This window comes from Cavia porcellus, unplaced genomic scaffold (assembly GCF_034190915.1).
Source record: "Cavia porcellus strain 051 isolate PalLab524CR breed Dunkin Hartley unplaced genomic scaffold, mCavPor4.1 scaffold_13, whole genome shotgun sequence".
In the NCBI taxonomy this organism is placed as follows: Eukaryota; Metazoa; Chordata; class Mammalia; order Rodentia; family Caviidae; genus Cavia; species Cavia porcellus.
The window spans coordinates 67,538,867-67,561,418 of NW_026947496.1; the positions used below are offsets into that span (position 1 = coordinate 67,538,867).

The 22,552-nt window shown below is 39.0% G+C and overlaps 1 protein-coding gene and 1 pseudogene across 1 annotated transcript in view; one reads left to right on the top strand and one right to left on the bottom strand.

Moving 5' to 3' along the window:
• The window catches only part of Itga9 (integrin subunit alpha 9), a 410,762-nt gene that overhangs the window by 187,447 nt on the left and 200,763 nt on the right, over positions 1-22,552 (bottom strand). The window contains exon 17 of the mRNA XM_063260331.1: positions 5,368-5,444. Within this exon, the coding sequence (XP_063116401.1) occupies positions 5,368-5,444 (77 nt within the window). The remainder of the gene's footprint in view (positions 1-5,367; positions 5,445-22,552) is intronic.
• Positions 381-1,759, top strand: LOC101789303 (E3 ubiquitin-protein ligase Mdm2-like; annotated as a pseudogene).

Here is a 22,552-nt window from a genome sequence, read left to right on the forward strand (position 1 = left end):
ACCGCGGATCTCGTTGCTTAAGGGCCGCGTGGCCCGGCGTGTCTGGGAAATGGAGAAGCCTGTCTGCGGGGTGGCCCTGACCCCCACCCTCTCCCCGGCGGAGGTCCAGCTGCCCCCGCAACCAGGAGCCTCCTTCCTCACCACCCTGAGTGCATCTGAGCACTCCAGAGGCCTGGGCCCGCGAGGAGCACAGTCCCTCAGGCTCAGGGGGTCCGGTTTCTGCGCGCTGGATTACCGGGTCCGGGCGTCCTAGGGGAACCCTGGGCACAACCAGGCCTGAAAAATACCGCGCAGTGAGGAGCAGCTGTGTTCACTGGAGACTGGAGATACACACCTGGGATCACCAGCATACAGCAAGTTTTCTGTATCGATCTAGGCCAATGTGCAATACCAGTATGTTTGTGTCTACCGATGGTGCTGTAAGTACCTCACGGATTCCTGCTTCTCCACACCCTGGCTAAACCAAAGCCGTTGCTTGTGAAGTTGTTAAAGTCTGTTGGTGAACAAAAAGCCTCTTACACTATCAAAGAGGTCATATTTTTATCTTGGCCAGTATATTGTGACTAAAAGCTTATATGATGAGAAACAACATATATTGTATATTGTTCAAATGATCTTCTAGATTTGTTTGGCGAACCAAGCTTCTCTGTGAAGGAACACAGGAAAATATATACAATGGTCTAAAGAAACTTGATAGCAGTCAGTCAGCAGGAACCATTAGACTCTGGCACATCTGTGAGTGAGAACAGATGTCATCTGGAAGATGGGAGTGAACGAGGGGATCCTAGGCAAGAGCTACAAAAGAGAACCCCTTATTAAGATTTCATATCTATCCATCTACTTCATCTAGAGAGACACCAATTGGTGAGACAGAAGAAAATTCAGATGAACTGTCTGATGAATGACAAAGAACATACCACAAATCAGATAGTCTTTCTCTTTCTTTTGACAAAAGCCTGGCTCTGTGTGTAATATGGCAGATGTAGAAGAAGTAACAGCTGGGAACTGACAGATTCCATCAGATCTGACCTAGAGCGTTCAGGTGATTGGTTGTATCAGGATGCAGCTTCAGTGTAGAATTTGAAGTTGAAATCTCTTGATTCAGAATATTACAGTTTTAGTGAAGAAGGACAAGAACTCTCAGATGAAGATGATGAGGTATATCAAGTTACTGTGTTTTAGCAGCAGAAAGTGATACAGGTTCATTTGAAGAAGATCCTGAAATTTCCCTTGCTGACTACTGGAAGTGTACTTCATGCAATGCAGTGAATCCTCCCTTTCTATCACATCGCAACAGTTGTTGGGCCTCGGTGAGAACTGGATTCCTGAAGATAAAGGAGCATCCCTGAAAAAGTCAAACCATAACCCTAACCCTAAAAAACTCAACACATGGCAAATGATTTCAAAGAGTCATATGTTGAGGAAAATAATGATAAGGTCACACAAGCCTCCCAATCACAAGAAAGTGAGGACTAGTATCAGCCATCAACTTCAGTAGCATTATTAATAGCAGCCAAGAAGATGTTAGAGTTCGAGAAGAAAGAAACACAAGTTAAGAAATGTGGAATCTAGTTTTCCCTTTAATGCCATTGAACCTTGTGTGATTTGCCACGGTCAACCTAAAAATGGTTGCATTGTTCATGGCAAAACAGGACACTTTATTCATGTTTCACATGTGCGAAGAAGCTAAAGAAAAGAAATAAGCCCTCCAGTATGTATACAACCCATGTAAATGATTGTGCTAACTTATTTCAATTAGCTGACATCCATAAAAGTATACATTTTAATTATATAAGCCTAAAAATTTAGGCAACACAGATTTTATAAACATCAAAGCAATAATAAGGGCATTTATATAACTTATTTAGTGCCTTTTGTGTAAGGAGGAAAAGTATGTGGAAAGATTTAATATTTAAAATGTAGAATACTCTGAAACACCAATCTTTAGTTTCTCTCCTTTTTCAGAAATTCAGAAGAAGGTGCTATGTTATGTAGGTAAAAATATACCACTTAAATAAGTGATAAGAATCTTCAGCAAAATAATGAAAATAACCAGAATTCATAAGAACAATTGAGATTATAAATGACAGTGTACATAATAAATGTTATTCAACATTCACTCTTGCAAATTGGGTCTCGTTTTACATGTTAATTACTAAAGTAGTCTTGAATGTCTAAATTTTTAGGCTTAATGTATATTATTTATTGACATAAATATACGATTTATTAAACATTAAAAAAAAGAAATTCCATTTCACCTAGCTATATGCCTTCTAGGTATCTTCCTAAAAGCGTTAAAATCATACTACAGGGATACACGCACACCTATGTTTATAGCAGAAAAATTCTAAATAGCTACATCTTGAAAACAGCATATATGTCCATCATCAGATACATGGATAAGGAAAATGTGATATTTATATACAATAGAGTACTATGTTGCCAGAAAGACATTCATAGGTAAATGGATATAATCTGACAATATAATGTTACATGAACTAAATCAGACTCACAAGCTCAAATACTGCATTGTTTCTTATATATGAATATATATTTGCAAAGAGCAAAATAGAAGGATAAATAAGTAGGGAGAAATTCAAATACATTCCCAATTACATATTCCATTGTTTTAAAGATATTTCAATATATATGCTAATTTGTTTTATTTATACTGTTTGTCCTTGTTGAAAATGATGTTTGTGTTATTAACTGCTGCTTTTTTTATAAGAATCTTTGTAGTTTATGTCTTGTACAAAAAGTACCTACTTGAAGATAATAAAGTGTAATGACTTTTATTATTGTTATTCTTTGTCATAAAATTCAAAAAAGTAAAGAACAACATTTCTTCTGAGGTTGCAAAAGTCTCATTTTGTCCAGGGGCTATGTCTAAATTTTAGGAAAATGGAATTGCAACAAAGGCCCTCAAAACTAAAACATTGGGTGGAGAGGCAGGCTGCACTGCTCATTACCTGCTACAGCAGATCTCATCATTGGTCCCAATTCGTTATACCTTTTGCTGTGTGACTTTGTAGTTTGCTCTACCAAAGGGGCAGAAAATATTTTCCTTTGACTTTGGGTTTGGCCAACTGACTTGCCATCGCCAATACAATAAGGCTGAAATCACAGTGCTCCAGTTCTGAGCCTATCCTTAGGATCCACTGCAGGTTTGTGCTTATCCTTAACGACCTTTGCACGCTGTGAGCACAAGGTCATGCTAACCCACTGGTTCCAGAGGAACAAAGACACATGTAGCAAAGGTAAACTGAGCCACTCAAGCCTATAGTCTATCTCCCACTGAATCCAGATGCAAGTATACGTGAGCCAAGATTCAGCAGAATCCAGTCAACACTCAATAATAATAGATACAAGCTATCTATGCTGCTGTATTGTAGGGTAATTTGTTATGCAGCACTTTGAGGGGCAATAGCTAGCTGATACATGAGAGTCTGAGCTCTGGGGATACACTAGTTATTCTGGTATTATCAATTACTGAGTTCACATAGCAAATCTGGTTCTGACTACATCCTTAAAAAGCCAAATTAGAATCAAAATGGCTGTAAGCCATAAATTGCTTTACTGACCATATGCCTAGTTTTACAACTTAATACATAAAATGTACATTATGTACATTTCAATAGAGATGGATTTGATCATCAATTAATGGGTAGGAAGAGTATCAGGATTATCCCAAATTAATACTTAATTTGGGCTCAAATGAGCATTTTCCCACCACAAAAAGTTTTCTATTATCCAAAATAAATTTCCAGTATTTATAGTTTGCCTCAAGATAAAATAAATTCATATATTTTTATTTCTTGCTACTTTTTTCCCTTCTTTCAAAAGTATCTTCTTTTGAAAGATCTACTTAAAATTAAAATAAGCTAATCATTTACAAAACATCTTTAGAATTGGTTTCTATAATTATCTCCAGAGGCCCTTCTTCCTAATGTTAAACAATTCTATTTTCCACTCCATGGATTTAAAGTAATATTCTAAGCATGGCAAAACATGGTACCACTCTTACCTGAGTAAAAGTAATGCTAATCAATATTTAAGTGGTTTACAGGCATATATATGTGCTGGGGAGGAAGACAATGTATCACCTTCCTTTAATAAATTTAAATAGAAAAAGAATCATAGTATTGTATTACTTTCCCTTGATGAATAAAAGATTGTTTATCATGGAAAGTAAAAATGTAGTACAGTCCCTGATTCATAATGGGACATTTCTTTTATTCCATTCAAACTTAACATTCACTTTACAAAAAAAAAGTCACTATTGCATTTTATAAAATAACTCAAAACTGATGATTGCTTTGAAAAATGGCAGTAAATCTTATGGAGGCTAACTTCAAAAGGAATAATCTTCAGAAGGCATTATTACAAAAGGAAACCATTCTCTGAAATGTGGCACAATGATTCAGGACCAAACACTTAGATCCTAAAAGAAGTCTAAAATAAAAGGTTGGCAAAGAGGAAACAGAAGACTTCTGGAGAGTTCACCTTTAGCCTTGGGGGAGTCACATACTGTGGGAGGAAACCCTGAAATAATAAAGAGATGGTCTGTTTGCTTGGATCAGGACAGCCTACTCCTCTCCTTCACCTCCCTCCTGCAATGGAAACACTGCTTGTTGCTAAAGCAGACCTCACTGTGAAGTATGGGGGGGGGGTTAAAAGAATTTTTATATAATAATAATTTAATTCATAATGTTTCAAAAAGTCAAATATTAGCAATTTTCTATAGTTTCAACTTAATGCAGTGACTAAACATAAAATATCCTTCCAACACACAAATACACACAGAAATTAGAAATAAAAGCTTCATCGTGAGATATATAAAACTGCAAACAAGACCCAAACTATCAGCTAGGCATGTTTGCAATCCCAGATATCTGGGAGGTTCAGATAGGAAGATCACAATTTGAAGCCAAAATGGGCAACACAGTGAGACTTTATCTCAAAAACACAGAAATAAGAACTAACTATACCCCCCAAATAATAGCTGTTGTTAAATTATTTTATAACAAACCTTCTGAAAAAAATTTTTTGGGGGTAGTGAACTTACGCCTGCTATGCAAGCACCGGCCACTGAGCTATACTCCAGTCTTTCTTTTACTATAGATTTTATTTTGAAACAGTCTAAGTTGCTCAGGCTGGTCTTAAACTTGGAATTATCTTCCCTTGGCTGCTTGAGTAGCTAGGATTATAGTCATGTGCTACCACATTCAGTTTAAAATAGCATCAAAAGTCACCAAAATACTGTTTACCACTTTGGTGAGGAAAAACGAACATTCAGGTTTGGGACCTGGAGTCAAGAAAAGTGAGCTTCTCAGAACAAAGTATTTGAAAGAAAAAAACCAGACCTACCTGGAGAGCAACAGTTTACCCTGGAGCTGCAGGTCGGCAGCACAATCCTCAGATCGGCAGTTCCTTTCAAAGATAGTCTGTGAAAGACACACAGGAAGGCTGGATTAGGATTTCGTGGCAAATGAGTAAATAAGGGCCAATCCCCTCCTTGAGAAGTGTTCCCTAGACTTTTATTGTTGTCCTCCCCCCTCCAAGAAGTCAGCTGCCTACATGGTGACAGAAATCTCCTTAAGGTTCCCAAAACCTCCAAGTTGACAGTGTCTAGATGTCAGGAGTCCATCCTTACGTGAATCACTTCTCAATCCACTGAAGTACATTCTCAGGAGTGTTTGCAAAAAGCATCTGTGACAAGTGTCCCGTCAGGCTGTGCTTATCTAAGAATAGCTTTGAGATGCTGTCAGATGGATCCAGTTGAGTCAAGAATTAGAATATAGGCTATTGTTACTGTTCACAATAGCCTGCTATGCATCTGCTAGGCCAGATTGTACTTTCATTTTGCTTTTATCCTTTCTTTTCTTTGGCCCAAGGTCACTCTGCAGAGCCAGTTTTCCCTTATCCTTCACTCTTCATTTTTTGAATCAGTTTTTGGCACCATTTAAAAAAAAACTAGACTTTAGTCTGCTCACTTCTCCAACTTGTTCTTTTGAAGAGGCATAAAAATCTATATTTGAGATAGATTCTGCCTGAGAGATGGAACCATATTGAAGTTTTATTCCCAAAGGAAATGCGGAAGCCAAGCAGGCCATTGGACTGAGGGCACCACAACAGAACAGGAGAGATTTTTTTTTTTCCAGTTTCTGAGTGAATCAGCCAACATTTTGTAGAAAATAGTGTTTTTCTCTAACCAACATTGGACTTCCACAATCAAAGCCCCACCTAGTGCCCTGCATGCCAAAACCCACATCATTTCCAGAAAGTTTGCCTGAGCTCTGGCCTACCCATGGAGGACAGCCAGGAAATCAGGGAGCAGCACTCTTCCAGGGGCTAGAGCTGTCTTCCCTCCATGGTATCCAGAGGGAATACCTTTCTTCCCTCAGGCTGGTATCTACCTTGCTGCTGTTTCTGTCTAGGGATAGACCGCAGTCTCCCTATGCTCCAGATGATGGAGATGGCTTTGCTCATTCTGGTAGGATTTGGATAGAAGAGCTTCTTTCCCATTTTAGCGATAATTTAATCAAGTTCTTTGTTGTTAACCACCCACGTTTGTGAGCGTCTTCCTACCTACCCGCATACACTATAAGTTCCAGGTGGTTTGTTTCCTTCTCCTAGAGTAAATCCAGAAAGCTTCTCAGGTTGTTAGCATGGACTGCAACAGATTTGTTGGCCAATGAACAGTCTAGACTCCACCAGACAAAGTAATTTTGCCTATGGAAATTCATATTCATGTGCCACATTTCCAAAAGAATAAAGTGTCCCAGCCAAATTCCCTTCCTTGATTATGGTGGAAAATCATGGAAGTCTTAAGCATGAAGAGGAAATTCCCTTGTTCTTTTGAATATTACAAGGTTAAGGAGAGAGCCAAATTTCCAAGAGATTTCAATACAAGATTATTGTGCCTTTCTTTCCATCTCAGCCAAGGAGAAAAGAGAGGAAGAGTAAACAGGGACGGCACTGATGTCTCAGGAAGACAGGAAGGCCTGTGAGCTTTAGGACTAGAATAAGAACCAAGGTGGCCCCACTACTAAGCTGATGGAATGTAAGCTTGAATGTTCCATGCTGATATGACTTCTACTAAGGCCTTGAATCTAAATTTGTATTCATAATTTTATGCATTCTTTTTTTTGAAGATTTTCTATCTACTATCTATCATAAAACCCCAGATCTACTCCTTGGTTACAGCTCCTTTCTTGCATGTGTCTTTCCCATTTCACAGTTAAGAGAGACAGCCTGACTTCCGGGCGCTGTGGGCAGCATGCGGTGAGAGGAGGAGTAAGAAGAGAAGAACTACAGAGACTATGACCTACATACACCCTGTGGCAGAGACTGTGAAGTCTAGCCCCTGCCCTCCTGATCTCTGCCACCCTTCTCTCCTGCCACTGAACCTTACAACTTCAGCTGTGCATATGAGTAAACATGATGAAATTTCCTACTTGATGGGGAAATGAAAAACAATGGAGCCAAAGAGTGGACATGAATTTACTTCTGTGTAGGTGATAATACTTTCCAAGAATCAATGCCATGATATCTCCTATCATTCTCCTTACGAAGTGACTTTATAAGGAATCAGGATTTGTGGAGACAGTGGAAATAATGCTGAATGATTTACAAGGCAAGGCCATAAAAAGCAACAGAACTTCCTTCTAGCTCTCTTGGGGCATTTGTTTGGGGAAACTGACCACTCTGTGCCAAGGAAATCCTGCTTTCCATGGAAAGGGTCACATGGACAGCTGCTGAAAGCCACATTAGCTTGTGAGTCAAGTGTGTGACTCAGGGCTGGGGATATAGCTCAGCAGTACAGCACCTGCTTGGCAAGCAGAAAGTCGTGAGTCCAAGTCCCAGTACAAAAAAAAAAATGGGAGTCAACGTAGAAATGGGACTTGGGGGTCCTGAAATCATACTGAAGCACCCCAGCTTATAGGGACTGCACACAGAAGAGATTAAATTCCATGGTCAAGCCCCACCAACTGCAAATTCACAATTTTCTCATTTTATTGCTATTACTGATTTCTAGTTTATTGCACTGTAGTCAGAAAAAAATACGTGCTATTTTAGTCTTAACTTCAGATTTGTTTTGTGACCTAACATATGATCCATCCTGGAGAATGTTCCTTGTTCACTTTTTTTAAAAAGTGTGTCTTCTTGTTAATTTGAAACTTGTGTTTATGTATGTCAGGTCTGCTTGGTCTACAGTAGTAGTCAAGCCTAGTATTTATTCACTGATTTTCTGTCTAGACGTGTAATCCATTATGGAAAATGAGGTACTGAAATCTTCTACTATTACTGTATTTAAATCAAGGTCACCTTTCAGATCTGTCAACAGTTGTTTTTTATGTGTTGATACTATGATTTTGAACGCATGTGTATTCATAACTGCTATATCTTCTTTTTGCTACTACCGAGTAGTAAGTAACCTTCTTTGTCTCAGAGACATTTTTTACTTAAAGTCTACTTTGATTAAGTATGAGTCATTTCTGCTTTGCAAAGCAGAATTACCATTTATGAAGTCTTTTCCCTTTCTATATGTATCCTTAGTTTAATAGTAAGGCTCTCAGAGATAGCATACAATTTGATCTTACATGTGTGTATATGTGCAGATTTAATCCATTCAGTCACTATGTATTTTTACTTGAGAGTTTAGTCTATACATTTAATATACTGGTAAGGACCTACTACTGTTATTTTGTTAAGTATTTTCTATGTAATTTCTTTTGGTCCTTTTTACTTCTTTGTCTTTAAAAATTTTTTTGTATTTATAGGTTTTGATCCTTTTTCTTTTGTGTAACTTCTATAGGCATCTCTGTGTCACCTAGTTTACATAAATTATCCTGTAGTTGTAATATGAACTGATAATAACTTTACTTGCATTAAAACACTTGTTTTCTCTTTTCTCCCCATTATATGTTTAATATCCTACTTTACAACTAATATTATGTATACCTTAAGATAATTTGGTTACAGTTATTTGTCTTTTACCAAGCTTAGATAACAATTATAGAAATGAAAATTACTACCCACCACTTTTACAATAATGCAATATTGGTTTTTTCTAAATATTTGCCTTTACCACTGAGTCCCCTACTTCATTATGCTCTGTTATTGGTGTTTAGAGTCTTTTCAACTAAAATTCCTTTTAATGTTTCTTGTAAAGCAGGCCTCGTGGTGAAAAAAGTCTTTACTTTCCCCTCACCTTTGGAGGGCAAGTTTTCTAGGTACAGTATTTTCGGTTGGCAGGTTTTTTCTTTCAGCACTCCAGATCTATCATTCTGCTCTTTTTGACCTTTAAAGTTTCTGCCAAAGGAAATTCCAGTAAAGATGGCAGATAGACAACAGCAGGTTACAGAGGCTCCCTGAGATAGTCAACTGAGATTTCAAAATAATACAGCGTGGGGAGTTCTGAACAGAGGGAGATGAATATTCTCGATCCAGAAAGAAACTAAGATGACAAGAACCAATCAAACATACAGTCCCGGTGCTACTACTGGGAACAGCTAAAGGCTTGGTGAACCCACTGCAGCACCTGTACTCACGCAGCCCTGACATACAGAGCTGCCCAAAACCCCACGGCTTCAAATCACTGGAAACGCAGTCACACTGAGGTTGGGGGTCAGCGAGCCAAATGGAGAGCTGAGCTGGTGAGGAACCTGCTTCGACCTGCGGTGAGTGCTAGGAATAAAACCATTCCACAGAAAAAGGGCTCCAACAGATGACATTCTGGGACCAGGGAGAGTGGCAAGAACAAGGAGAAGCAGTGACTTCAGTGAGTTGCTCCCTTCCCAAATGGGATTGGTGGGGTGTACTTGGCCTGGGTCATGCCCCTAGCTGAGATTCAATAGGTTTTCCCAAACCAATTCCCTACGCCCCATGTACACTAATGCAGTGAAGGCCTAAGCAGGTTGAATGACCCAGAGGGGAGGGGCCACCATACACTGCCCCTGTTTGCACTTCAATAGCACCCTGCAGTGGGCAGGACCATCTAGCCAGTGTGCTTCAGAAGAAGAATTATAACCAACAAAGAAAGAAACTGGGGCCTTATATACACCTGTATGGAAGAAACAAAAAATATGAGAAGAGAAAAAGTCCCAAGAAAAAGTCCCAAGCCCCCAGCCCTGAGAACATTGATCCAGGAAAGATAAATACAAAGGAGATTGAGCATAGCAAACATACAATATCAGGCACGGCACCAGTGGACATAAAGAAATATCTTCAGGACCTCACAGACGAGTTCAAAAGTGAAATATTTAACCAAGTCAAGCAAGATATAAATAGATTAATAAAAGAAATGCTAAGCACCTCCCAAGAAGACACAGATCGAAGAATGGAGGAACACACACAAAAAGGGGAGAATCATTTGATGAAGAATATAAAGAAAACATAGAGTATATGAAGCAGGTTCAAAGAGATTATCAGAAAATTAAAAACTCCATTGAAAGCTGGCAAAACTGCTTGAAATAAACTAAGAATAGATTATCCAAACTGGAGAACAGGTTTGCAATGTGGGATCATGAAAGGAAAAATTTCTTAAAAATAACAAGGAAACAAGCAGTAACAATACTAGGCTAGAACGCGACAAGAGGTTCTATAATTTAAGAACAAAGAATATGAATGAAGAAGCAGGGGTACAAACAAAGGAACTACAAAGGCTATTCGCAGAAATAATTAAGGAAAACTTCCCAAATATAGGAAAAAGAAATGATATTCAGATGTATGAAGCATACAGAACTCTAGCCACCTACAACCAAAACAGAACTACACCCAGGCATACAATAATCAAGATCCCAGAAATTCAATATAAGAACAGAATATTAAAAGCTGTCAGAGACAAGAAACAGATTACTTACACAGGAAACCCCATCAGAATTACGGCAGACTTCTTGACACAAACCATCAAATGCAGAAGAGTCTGAAGTGAAGTATTGCAAGCCCTGAAAGAAAATAGCCTCCAGCCCAGATTGATGTACACTGAAAAACTATCTCTAGAATGGAGAAACAAGATGCTTCCAAGACAAAGAGGAACTGGGGGAATTTGCCACCACCAATCCAACTCTAAAGAGAATACTACAGGACATTCTAAAGAGAGAGAAAAGTACCAGAATTCCAGGAACAGTGGCAGAGAGGCCTCAATGAATGGAGCAGAAAGTGAAATGAAGACAAACAGACAACTAATGATGGAAAAAGAACACAACAGAAACGAGGCAGAAAAGATTGGCTATAATCTCTAATATAGATGGCCTTGATACACTACATTTAAAAAAAAGGAGAATCACAGGCAGAGTAGATCAGGAAGTAGGGTCCACTGAGATGCTCTTTATAGGAAATATAATTAACCTGAAAAAGGGTACATGGACCAAAAATCAAATACGAGAAAACAATGCTCTATGTGACAGGGAACCAGAGAGTAATAGGGGCAACCAGACTAGTATTTGAGGATAGGTGGGAAAGACAGCCTTTAATAGGTAAAGGAATACAACTAGAGATCAAGTTCAGGAGGGAGAAGGTTCGGAATCACTTAAGTAAACAGCAGGTTGGCCCCCAATTTAAAACTGAGGGTGTTGGTGAGACCTCAAAATGCATAGTATTCCCTAGGGGAGTGAAAGGGGAGGAATAGTCTTTAAAAAGACAACAGAACATATTGTTAATAGTGTATTAGGAATCAAAACCCATATTACTCATTCTGCTCTGCTTAGATAGAACTTATTCTGTCCCAGTTTGTCTACATGCACTAAATCTGAGGGCACAGTCAGCTATCCCAAAAATATCAGGATATAACACAGTAATTATCTTTAATTTCCTATTAAGTTCATCTGGAGCCCTGTATAACTTATACTGTTATATCATGACTGATCTTAGTTAAATCTGGTTTTTTGATTGCTGTTGGTTATTGACAGATTTTATTCAAAACTGTTATAATTGATAATATCAAGTCCGAGTTTCAGTATGGACAACTATACTGAAAATGACAAGATTCACTATGATATCAATTCTGGTTTGATTACTACCTGTTTTTGCAGTTTTACACTATCTACAAAGTTGAGTTTCTATCAATACTGTTAAGTAATGATATATTCAATTATACTATATCTGATGATATAGCCAATTCTATTGAAGATAACAAGAGACAACACAGTAACCATGGTAGAATATCTTGTAAGCAATTTTATATATCTGTTTTGTTTTATGTATCTACAGGAATATGTTTTGTTCTGTCCTACTTTGTTTTATTTCCTCTTCTAATATAAAAGGATAGAAACACATGTTAAGACTCATGCATGCATAGAACCTATAAACAGTTTATGAGAAATGATCTTACGATACATGATGAAATGAACAAATACTTTAAAGAAAAAAAGACACTACAGTATCCAGTGCTGATCCTGGAGTGTCATGATGTGAAATCCAGCAATACTATTATTCTTTGTCCAGAGTGATTTTAGTCTGCTTTGGTTTGTTTAATCTCAACATAAATGAAGATATGGATAACTGAATGTATGTTTAAGTGTATAGTATTGATAACCATATTACAAAGTTATGGTTGGATAGTTGAATAGAACTATTTGCAATCTCGCTGTTTGAATTCCCACTTATATGTTCCACTTTTGTATCTTGAACAATTATTTATGAGGATAATATGTAAACATCAACTAGTGATTTAGTACTGTTTATTTTTTTCTTTGAAAATATGTATTATATCTATCCACTTATTGGTTTGCTTAGTTTTTCTTTAAATAAAAAAAAAGTTTCTGCCACATTGCTAATCAATAGAGAAATGCAAGTCAAAACCAAAACAGGATCACCTCACATGAGTCAGGATGGCTATTATCAAGAAGATGGGGCATAATTAGTATTAGGTGAAAGTATGGAGAAAAGGGAGCCCTTGTACATTAAGGGTGGGAACATAAACTGGTACAGCTATTATGGAAAATAATACGGAAGTTTATCAGATAACTACAGGCAAACTGCCATATGATCAAGCCAATCCTTTTCTTGGTGACTGATACCCAAAGAAAATGATATGTAGCTTGTAAAGTTCTCTGCACTCCCAAGTTTAACACAGTAATATTGACAATCGCCAAAACAGACAACTTGTCAGCAAGAAAATGGACAAAGAAACTGTGGGACATACAGATGTTCCTTGCCTCATGATGGGACCTATATCTTGATAAACCCACCATAAATTTAAAATATTCTTAAAAATGTATTTGATACACCTCAAAACATAATTCAGTCTAACTCATCTTAAGTATGCTCAGAATACTTACATTAGCTTAGAGTAAAACAATCTAACACAAAACTTGTCTTATAACAAAGTATTAGATGTCTTGTGTAATTTGTTGAAACCTATAGTGAAAGTAAAAACAGAATGGTTGTAATGCATACAATTTCACAGTATTATAAAGGTGAAAAATCATAAATCCAGCCATTGTAAGGTGGGAACTGTATCTATGCAAGGTCTGGTCAAAATATATGGTCAATGTTTAAAGTCTGAAAATTTTACTACATTAAAAGGCACATTGCCATTACTCTTTTGCACAACAGGCCCTCTCGCTTTGAACATATCCCAACACTCTTTTCAGTTTCTAAGGCAGTTCTAGAAATCCTCTGAGTGTCTTTGCAAGGTGTTATAAAAAATACAGTAAGTGTGGCTGTCAAGTGCCATCCAAGGCAGGCTCATACAACATGACAATGTGTCCTCATCCTCCTTACATACCATATTTTACACCATTCAACTTCTAGTTCTTCCTCAGAGTGAAGATTACCATGAAAGAGGAACACTGTTAATTGATAAAGGATATTGAAGCAGTCACAATAGCATAAATAAAGAAACTCATGATACAGGACTTTCAGAACTGCTTCAGAAAGTGGCAAGAGTGACCGGATAACTGTGTAAAGTAAGGAGGATTAACAGCATCATGCCTTTTATTGTAACCAAAAAAATTTTTTTTTATTTAAAGAAAAGGAAACAAAAAAATACATGGAGATAAAAAAGAGTAGAAATAATACAAAATTACAGAAAAACAAATGATAAGAAATTGCTGGTTGACAAGTTACATATTGTCATCTTAGAAATAGCTGTTCAGGTTACAAAATTAAAGTATTTAGAATGACATTCAAAAAGTGACACTGCAAACAGTTCTGCTCAATGATCGAACAAAAATTCAGTAATATGATTATCAGCCCTACACACCTGTTTTACATCTGAAAGAGGGTAAGATTAAACATATCAAAACAACAAAACACTTAAAAAACAATTTAAAGAAATATAGATTTCAAAGCAAGTCCACTGAAGATCTTCACTATCTAAATGTCTCTAGTTTCTTACAAATAGTTGTCCCCATCTTCACCCACTTTATATACTTATTGCATATTATAGAACTAATCAAATCATTATAGGATGATGAAGGCTTTTTAGGTCTTCAAGATCCAACATTAGGGAAGACAATAATAACTACCATCGCATCTCTCATTCTCTTTGTGGTAGCTGTCCCCATCTCTACATATGCTGAAATTGAACTCAAGAGACCAGACCAATGTCATTCTAATCAGCGAACAATATTGCTAGAATTTATATCATAATGTTACAAAATTAGCATTGGGTTTCTTAGTGTCTCTTCTTCAGAGTATCTATTCATTACATCTTGCATTATATAATCTGTTACCATAAATAATTTTTAAAAAACTCATGTGTGAACTTCTACATATATATCTATCCTCTCTGTATTTTAGGGAAAACCAAGTCGTAACAAGAGAGCAAAACAAATCCCTAGAAAAACATGCACTGAATAAGACATATAAGACCACAATATAGGTGATCTTCCTTAGTTACTATGTTTTCTCTTGTTATTTTCAATAGATTGGTCCACAACACCGGCTTAATATAGTTAAACATAGTATGACCTATTTATATAAAAACACAACTTTGAAAGCATTGTAGGATTTGAGAGCTGTTAATAGTTAATACCAGTATGGATATCCTTTACATCTTGTCATCTTCAGAGTAGTTGCCTCTACTTTTAGGGTTGATACTAACAAGCATACCAAATTCAAATAAAATCAGCCAAGGCCAACCCATGGTCTTATGAATCGGATTCAATTAAGATCAGTCATAGTAAGGCAATGTAAGTAATACAGGATTTCAGTTTAAGTTAATAGGAAAGTAAGGATAATTACCATGGTATAACCTATTTTTGGGTCAGATGTCTGTGCCCTCAAATCTGACATGAGTGGACAAACCAGAACAAATTAAATTCAAACTAAATACGGCAATAAGATTACTGTGTCTTTTAAATCCTGATACACTATTAACAATGACCTCTGCCTTTTTTATAGAGTTTTAGAGCTGTCTATACTAAAGACTATAGCTTACCGTCTCTGCCTCACGTCTGCTACGCCACTTTTCTGCTATAATTTGTCCACCTTATTCCCTCATCCCACTGTCTGCCCCATTCATTGAGGCCTCTCTGCCACTGTTGCTGGAATCCTGGTATCCCTTCCTCTCTTTCTCTGGAATGTCCTTCAGCACTCTCTGTAGGGTTGGATTGGTGGCCACGAACTCCCACAGTTCCTCCTTGTCTTGGAAGCATCTTACTTCTCCATTAATTTTGAGAGAGAGTTTTAACAGGTATATGAGTCTTGGTTGCATATCATTTTCTTTCAGGACTTGGAATATTTCTCCCCATTCCCTTCTTGACTTAAGAGTTTGTGTTGATAAGTCTGTTGTTATTTTGATAATTTTCCCGTTGTAGGTAATCTGCTTCTTTTCTCTGGCTGCTTTTGATATTCTGTCCTTTTGGTGGATTTCTGGAATCTTGATTATTATATGTCTAGGCGTAGATCTGTTTTGGTTGTAGGTAGCTGGTGTTCTGTATGCCTCTTTTATCTGGATATCATTTCTTTTTGCTATACATGGGAAATTTTGCTTTAATATATCTGTGAATATTCTTTGTATTTCATTTTTGGTTGCTCCTGCTTCCTCACTCACATTCTTTATTCTTAAGTTATGTATCTTTTTGTCATCTTCTAGCCTTTGAATTGTTTCTTTCTGGTTCCTTGTTATTTTTAAGAGGTTTTTTCTTTCACAATCATATGCCATAAATCTCTCTTCAAGTTTCAGAAGGCTGTCTTTAGTTTCTGTCAGGATATTTTGCCAGTGTTCAATGGAGTTTTTAGTTTCCTGGTAATCTCTTTGGATCTGTTTCATGTATTCCAAGTTATGTTTAAATTCTTTTTCAGAAGTTTCTCTTTCTTTTCTGATTTCCTCAGTTCTTCCATCTGTGTTCTCTTGGGCGGGGCTTGTCATTTCTTTAATTAATCTCTTTATATCTTGCCTCACTTGGATCCAGGAGTACAGCTTTAAATTCATCTATGAGATCATGAAGGTATTTTTTAATTTTGGCTGATGCTGTGTCCAGTATTGGATGGTTACTGTGCTTGTTCTCTTCAGTGTTTACTTCTGGGCTTATTTTCTCATGTTGGGCAGCTGGAGATTTTTTTTTAATTTTATCTCTTGTCATGTTTCTGGATTCTTTCAGACTGGAGTGTCCTGGAGGTCTCTGGCCCTCTCTGTATTGCTTAGGGCCTTTCAGAAGCATGCTGGCTTGAGTTTTTGCTGTCCTCCCCAATTTGCTGTTATCTGGGGTAGGCTGGGATGCAGGGACGGTGCAGGCTAGCTTCCAGCCTCTGTGCCAGTCAATCCGTGAATTAGGCTGTACTTTCTGGATGTCACAGAGTTGCGCCTATTTTGTATGTGCTTATTGGGACCCAAGCAGAGGCTTGGTTCAGCCCCAGCAGATCCTGTCAGTTCTCTCTGTGCCAGAAGCAGCTAATTAAGGTCACTGTGGCACAGGGTTCTGCCCAAATCCCAGCTGTTCTCTTCCAGACCTCTCTGTGCCTGGAGCACCAGGACAGCGGGTCTGCCCAATTCCAAGATGTCTTCCATTAGTTCTCTGTATGATGCTGAAGCCAACACAGCGTCAGGCTCTGCCCAATTTCAAGATGTCCTCCACCAGACCTCTCTACAGAGGCGACTCAGTGATGTCACTGAGTGAAGGTTCTGCCGAACTCTAAGATGTCTTCCGCCAGACTCTCTGTGTTATTGATGTCCCCGTGGTGGCGGGCTCTGCCCAGTTCTAAGATGTTCTCTGGCCAACCCCAGCAGCCGCGGGACCCAGTCCCCAGTACTCACCAGGGCTCGGTGCAGATCTTCCTCTTGAGTCTACTGCACACCATGCTGCTTGCTCTCACTGCGCTCCCGGCACAGCGTGGAATGGTCAGAAAACTGCACAGCGTTCGGCTTCGGAGCTCCAGAGCCTTTCAAAATCCCCTCTGGTGCAGCGGGGCAGTCCTGGCTGCTTCTCGGGGTCCCGGGTCTCAATTTCCAGCAGTCACCAAAAGCCAACACAGCTTTTCCTGTTGGGTCCACTGGTCAGTTCGCCGCATTAAAGGTGCGGGATTTGTAGCCTCCCGTTACCAGCCTTCGCAGTCTCAGCACGACTTTAAACCCTCCAGTCGCGCTGTCTTGGTTAATAAGAATGGTTATCCATTCGTCTGGCCCTCTCCATGTTGTCATATTCTAGCATCTAATATGATTTGTCCAAAGAGACTCTCCGCCCGATCCCCTAGCAAGCTGCCTTTTTAGGATCTCCTAACCAAAAATTTTTAAATTTAAACAGTAACCATATTTTTCAATCCCAACTTGCACAATGTAATATTACTCAAGCTTAAAAAGGAGATTTTGCCTTTTTTTTTTTTTTTGTCATTTTCCTTTTAATCAGTACCGGGATCGAACTAACGACTGCCTACTTTCAAGGCAGCCGCTTATGCTGCTGAGCTAAATCCCCAGCCCCCAATTTTGCCATTTCTAACAACATGAACTTGAAAAGCATGATGGTAAGTGAAATAAATCAGAAGCAGAAATAAAATACTGCATGATTTCATATATGCAGTCCTAAAAAGCAGAATAACACAACTTTGGCTGCCTCCATCAGACAGTTTTCAAATGTAGCCTAAAATCAGACTCCTTCCGCTTTCTACTCTCCACCTGCTGAGTAGTTAAAAAGCCTGATTGTGGGCTTCCTGAGGAAACCCTGATAGTACATGCAGGCAGATCCCACATTAAGACAGATGTGCCTTAATCCCCCCTGGTAACAAGGGTCTACCACCTCACTTCAGGAGATGACTGTCTCTGCCTCAGGCTTTCCCAGAGCTCAGGGACAGACTCACAGTTGCATCCTCAGTCTCAGTGTGATGGGATGGATTTCCTGCTGCCGCCTCCTTCATCCTGGTCACTGCCTCAGGTTTTCCTTGGGAAATACAGCTTTCTTTTGGAAACTCTTTTTCTAGTTTACTGTCAGTTCTTACTCTACTTCTTTAGAGCTGAGCTGACTAACTTGTTAAAAAGAGTTAATAAGTATTTCAGGGCTGTGGACTATTTGGTTTCTGTCATAGCTACTCAACTTTGCTGTCATGGAGCCAAAACAGCCACACACGATATGTAAAGGAGTGGGCATGGATGCATTCCACTCAATTTTATTTTAAAAGCAGCAGTGCAGAAGTTGAACCGTGGGCTGTAATTTGATGAATCCTACCCTAGTATATCTGGCCACTAGGTTCTTCATTCTCTTTAAGTTACAGATGAGGTGTGGGGTACGAGACAAAGCAATGAATCCACTTCAACTTGCATTTCCCTCAGAGCCAGACCAGAGAGGCTGTACTTGTCTTAGGAGTGCCATAACCATGAAATTCAGGGCAACTTTACAGACATATGATTCAGGGACCAAAAGTTCAGTGGCTGTTCCGGGATGAAAATGGCCTCAGAAAGAAAGTTATACAGGTACTCAGGTCTTGGGGACCCATTTCACCTACTCAAATCTGCACTTCTCATCTAATGTAATCTTTCCTTATCATCTAATAGGAAGGATGATTCTTATTTCCAGCTTTCATTTTCAGAGGAAGAATAATTTCTTAGACTTTGTGATACTTTTAAAAAACCCAATTATTAACATGGACTGGAATCTATTTTATAGGGTTTCTATGGCAATGAAGTCCTAAGGTGAGGACTGAGAAAAGTAGGGCAATTGTATTGGATGAAAATAAATGCTTTTCAAATCCCACCCCAAGGGGAACAAACAAGGCTATTTTGAGCTAAAATGAGTAAGACATATCCTGATTGCAACAGGACTTCACAGGACTTCTCTGCTCCTAGTGTGGCATTCTGCCTGGATGACATTCTGCCTGGATGACAGCAGTGACATTACTGGTTCCCCTCCCATCATCCTGCATAAATTCCCAGAGGCCCACCCATGGGTCATTCAGGTCTGTAACCCTCATTGTGTAGTTTAGTATATGAAGAAGCTTTTGTATAGTTGTATAGCAGCCATGACCTAAATATAAGAGGTTTATCCCTCCCAATTTGGTTTCCTTTTCCAGAACCCAACACTTCCCTTCCTGTGAAATATTTCAGAGTGCAGGGTGGTCCCAGGAATTTCAGCTCCACTTCAGCCTCAGCCAAAATGAGGAAAAGAAAAAGCACATTGCCTAGTATTTCAAATCAGGTCATACAAACACTGTGGCTTCTCAAGAATATCACAGCCTCAAGAATAAATGAAAGACAAGTACTTCGTTAAATTGAAGCTATGATATTCCTTCTGTCTCAAGGCCTGTACAAATTGTCCTCTTAGGTTTTGTAATTAAGGTAGGGAAAAAAGCTCTTTTCATCTCCCTCTCAACACAAATACTGCACCAATTTTGCTTCATGACTCGGGAAAAGTTTAGAAATGATAAGCTCTTTTCTTCTGGCATCTTTTGCTTTATCCCATGGCTTGAAGTCTGTAGAACTGCCCCCTTTGCTCAAAAATACCCTTCAGGTGAACCAGCTCAACTCCTGTGATAACTGACTGCTCAGCCAGCCTATGTACTAGAAGCTGTCATAGTTTGGATAAGTGACCCCCCAAGGACCCCTGATTTAAAAGCTTGACCCCAGCTTTTACTGGAAGCAGTGAGGTGGGACACAGTTGGAGGGAGTCAGGTCATGCAGGGAGGGGTGCATCCTAGAAAGGAACAATGAGAACCAGGCCCCTCTTTCTTTTCTTTTTTTGCTCCCACATGCTGTCACCGTGATGTATGGTGCCTCTACCACAGGCCCAAAGCAACAGGGCTAATTGCTCATGGACAGAAACCTTTCAAACTGTGAAGCAGGTAATTAATCTCTGGTCCTTGTTACAGTAACAGGAAAGCTAACACATAAAATTTAATCCATAAAGTCATGCTAAAGTATGTGTAGGCAGAGCCTTGAGAGGTTATAAAGATTAGATACCAAGCATCAGGACCTCCTTGATGGAATCGCTAACTCCCTAAGGGCTTCAGATTGATGCAGACTTGTTCTATCTTGCCATGTTATGTCCTCCACCATGCTGAGATACAGCAAGAAGGCCCTCACCAGATGCTGAGCAGATGCCAGCACTTTGCTCTTGAGACTTTCTCGGCCTCTAGAATTATGAGCTAAGTAAACTTCTGTTCTTTATAAATTACTCTATTTCAGGTAGCTTGTTAGAGCAAGCAGGCTAAAACAGAGGACCTGCTCCACCTGGGACTAGACCAATACACTTCTGAAAGCTATGTGAGACCAGATAAACTATTATGGGCCACACTTCATTCTACCCCCAACTTTTAGTATCAACCACGTAAGGATGTTCTACCTCCTAAGGCTGGAAATCTGACTCCATGATTTTCACCCTGGGATCTTTTGATCTCAGGTTTCATTTTTAAAAGTTGCTATTTCCTAGATCATCTCAGAAGACAAGAGGGGCTGTTTCTCTTTTTTATAATGGTAAGAATTAAACTCAAGAATTTTACACTGAACATTACCAGCCCCTTGCCCTGCCCCACCCCTCCCCAACCCATTTTTTCTCTTCTGAGTCAGGGTTTTGCTAAGTCACTAAATTACCCAGGTAATTTACTTTGGCTGGTAATTTAGTGTCTTGCAATGATATATCTTTGCAATTCTCCTATCTCAGCCTGCCAGAGGGAGTGTGGAGTACATTTTTAAAAATGATGTATCTTTTCTGAACCTGTAGTGAACAGCAATTTCTTATACAATGTCCAACTTTTGCAAAAATGATCCAGGTTTGTATTCTTTCAAAAAGGCTAAGAGATATATTTACTGAGCACCTGTTATGGCCACTTACTATGGTAGGCACTGGGAATAATAGCAAATAAGATAAAAATAGGCATTGACTCTTCCCTGGCCTGTGAAAGAGAGAAAAAGAGAAAGAGAGAGGTGGTGAGGGCAAGGAGAAAGAGAGAAAAAGGAGGAAGAGAAAGAGAAGGAGAAATAGAGGCAGAGGGAGAAAGAGCAAAGGGAGAGGGAAAGGAAGGAGGAGAGGGAAGAGGAAAAGGAGGAGAGAGAGAGCTCGAGGGAGGGGGAAACAACTGGAAAAATAATGAATTTACTCGTGTCACAAGGGAATCTAGTAGCAGCTAAGGCAAAGAACAGAGTAAAAGAGGGATAGTTCTCTGGGGCAAAACATTTAGGTTGAAACCTAAAAAATAAAAATTTCCCACTATAAAAGGAGAGCTTTACAGAAGGAGAGCTTTACAGAAGAGGTACCAATAGGCATGTGCGAAGGGCCTATGGAGGAAAAAGCTTGGTAAATTTGCAGGCAGAGGGAACGCCGTCCAGGGGTGCTACTGGACAACACTGGAGAAGCAGCAGCCCCATCCATTACGCACGAGCTTGTGGACCTCATCAAAACGAAGCCAGTAGGGGTGGTTTTCAGGCAAGTGACCTGGACTAGAAGACAAATGAAGGAGTGGCTGGCAAAAGAGCTGGACCAAAGAAGAAGGATCCGTGTACTGACTGGGCTTGTGGTGGATAACTGACCCTTGAGTTCTGGTTTAAACAAGCTTTGCTTCCTGGAGTGGACCTAGCTCTCAATTCTTCCTCTCAAACCAAGCCAACATCTGGAGGACACATGGAGGAATATTATTAAATTATCTTCCCTTTTTTTCATAATCAGGAAAAGGAGAGTCAGCAAGAACTGCTCTCCCAGAATTTTTCTTAGGCTGCTGAACAATTTTCCCAATCTAACACCAATATTTTTCTTTTCTTTTAATTTATACCAAACAATCACACAGTTTAAGCCCCCCAACTCCCACACACACCTCCCATTCTGAGTTCCTCTCAGAGGGAAGCCACTTTACACATGTGTGTTTATGTTTCTTTGATGATTATTTCCATATCTCTAGAAAACATGATGAACAATGACTACTTGACTTACCACATTTAGACATCATCTTACTGAATTTCTGCCTTGAGAGACAAGAATTTATCTGCTTACACAATGACCCCCCCCCTCCCTTTCTCCTTCCTAATTTTGTCAGGCAAATTACAGCTGCTAGCTACCTATCTACTGCAGCAGTTTCCAAACTTTAACTCCACTGAAATCACTAGGGCTTGTTAAAACAAACTGCTAGGACCTACCCTATGAATTTCTGACTTGGTGGCTTTGGGTGGCCCAATAATTGTCATTTC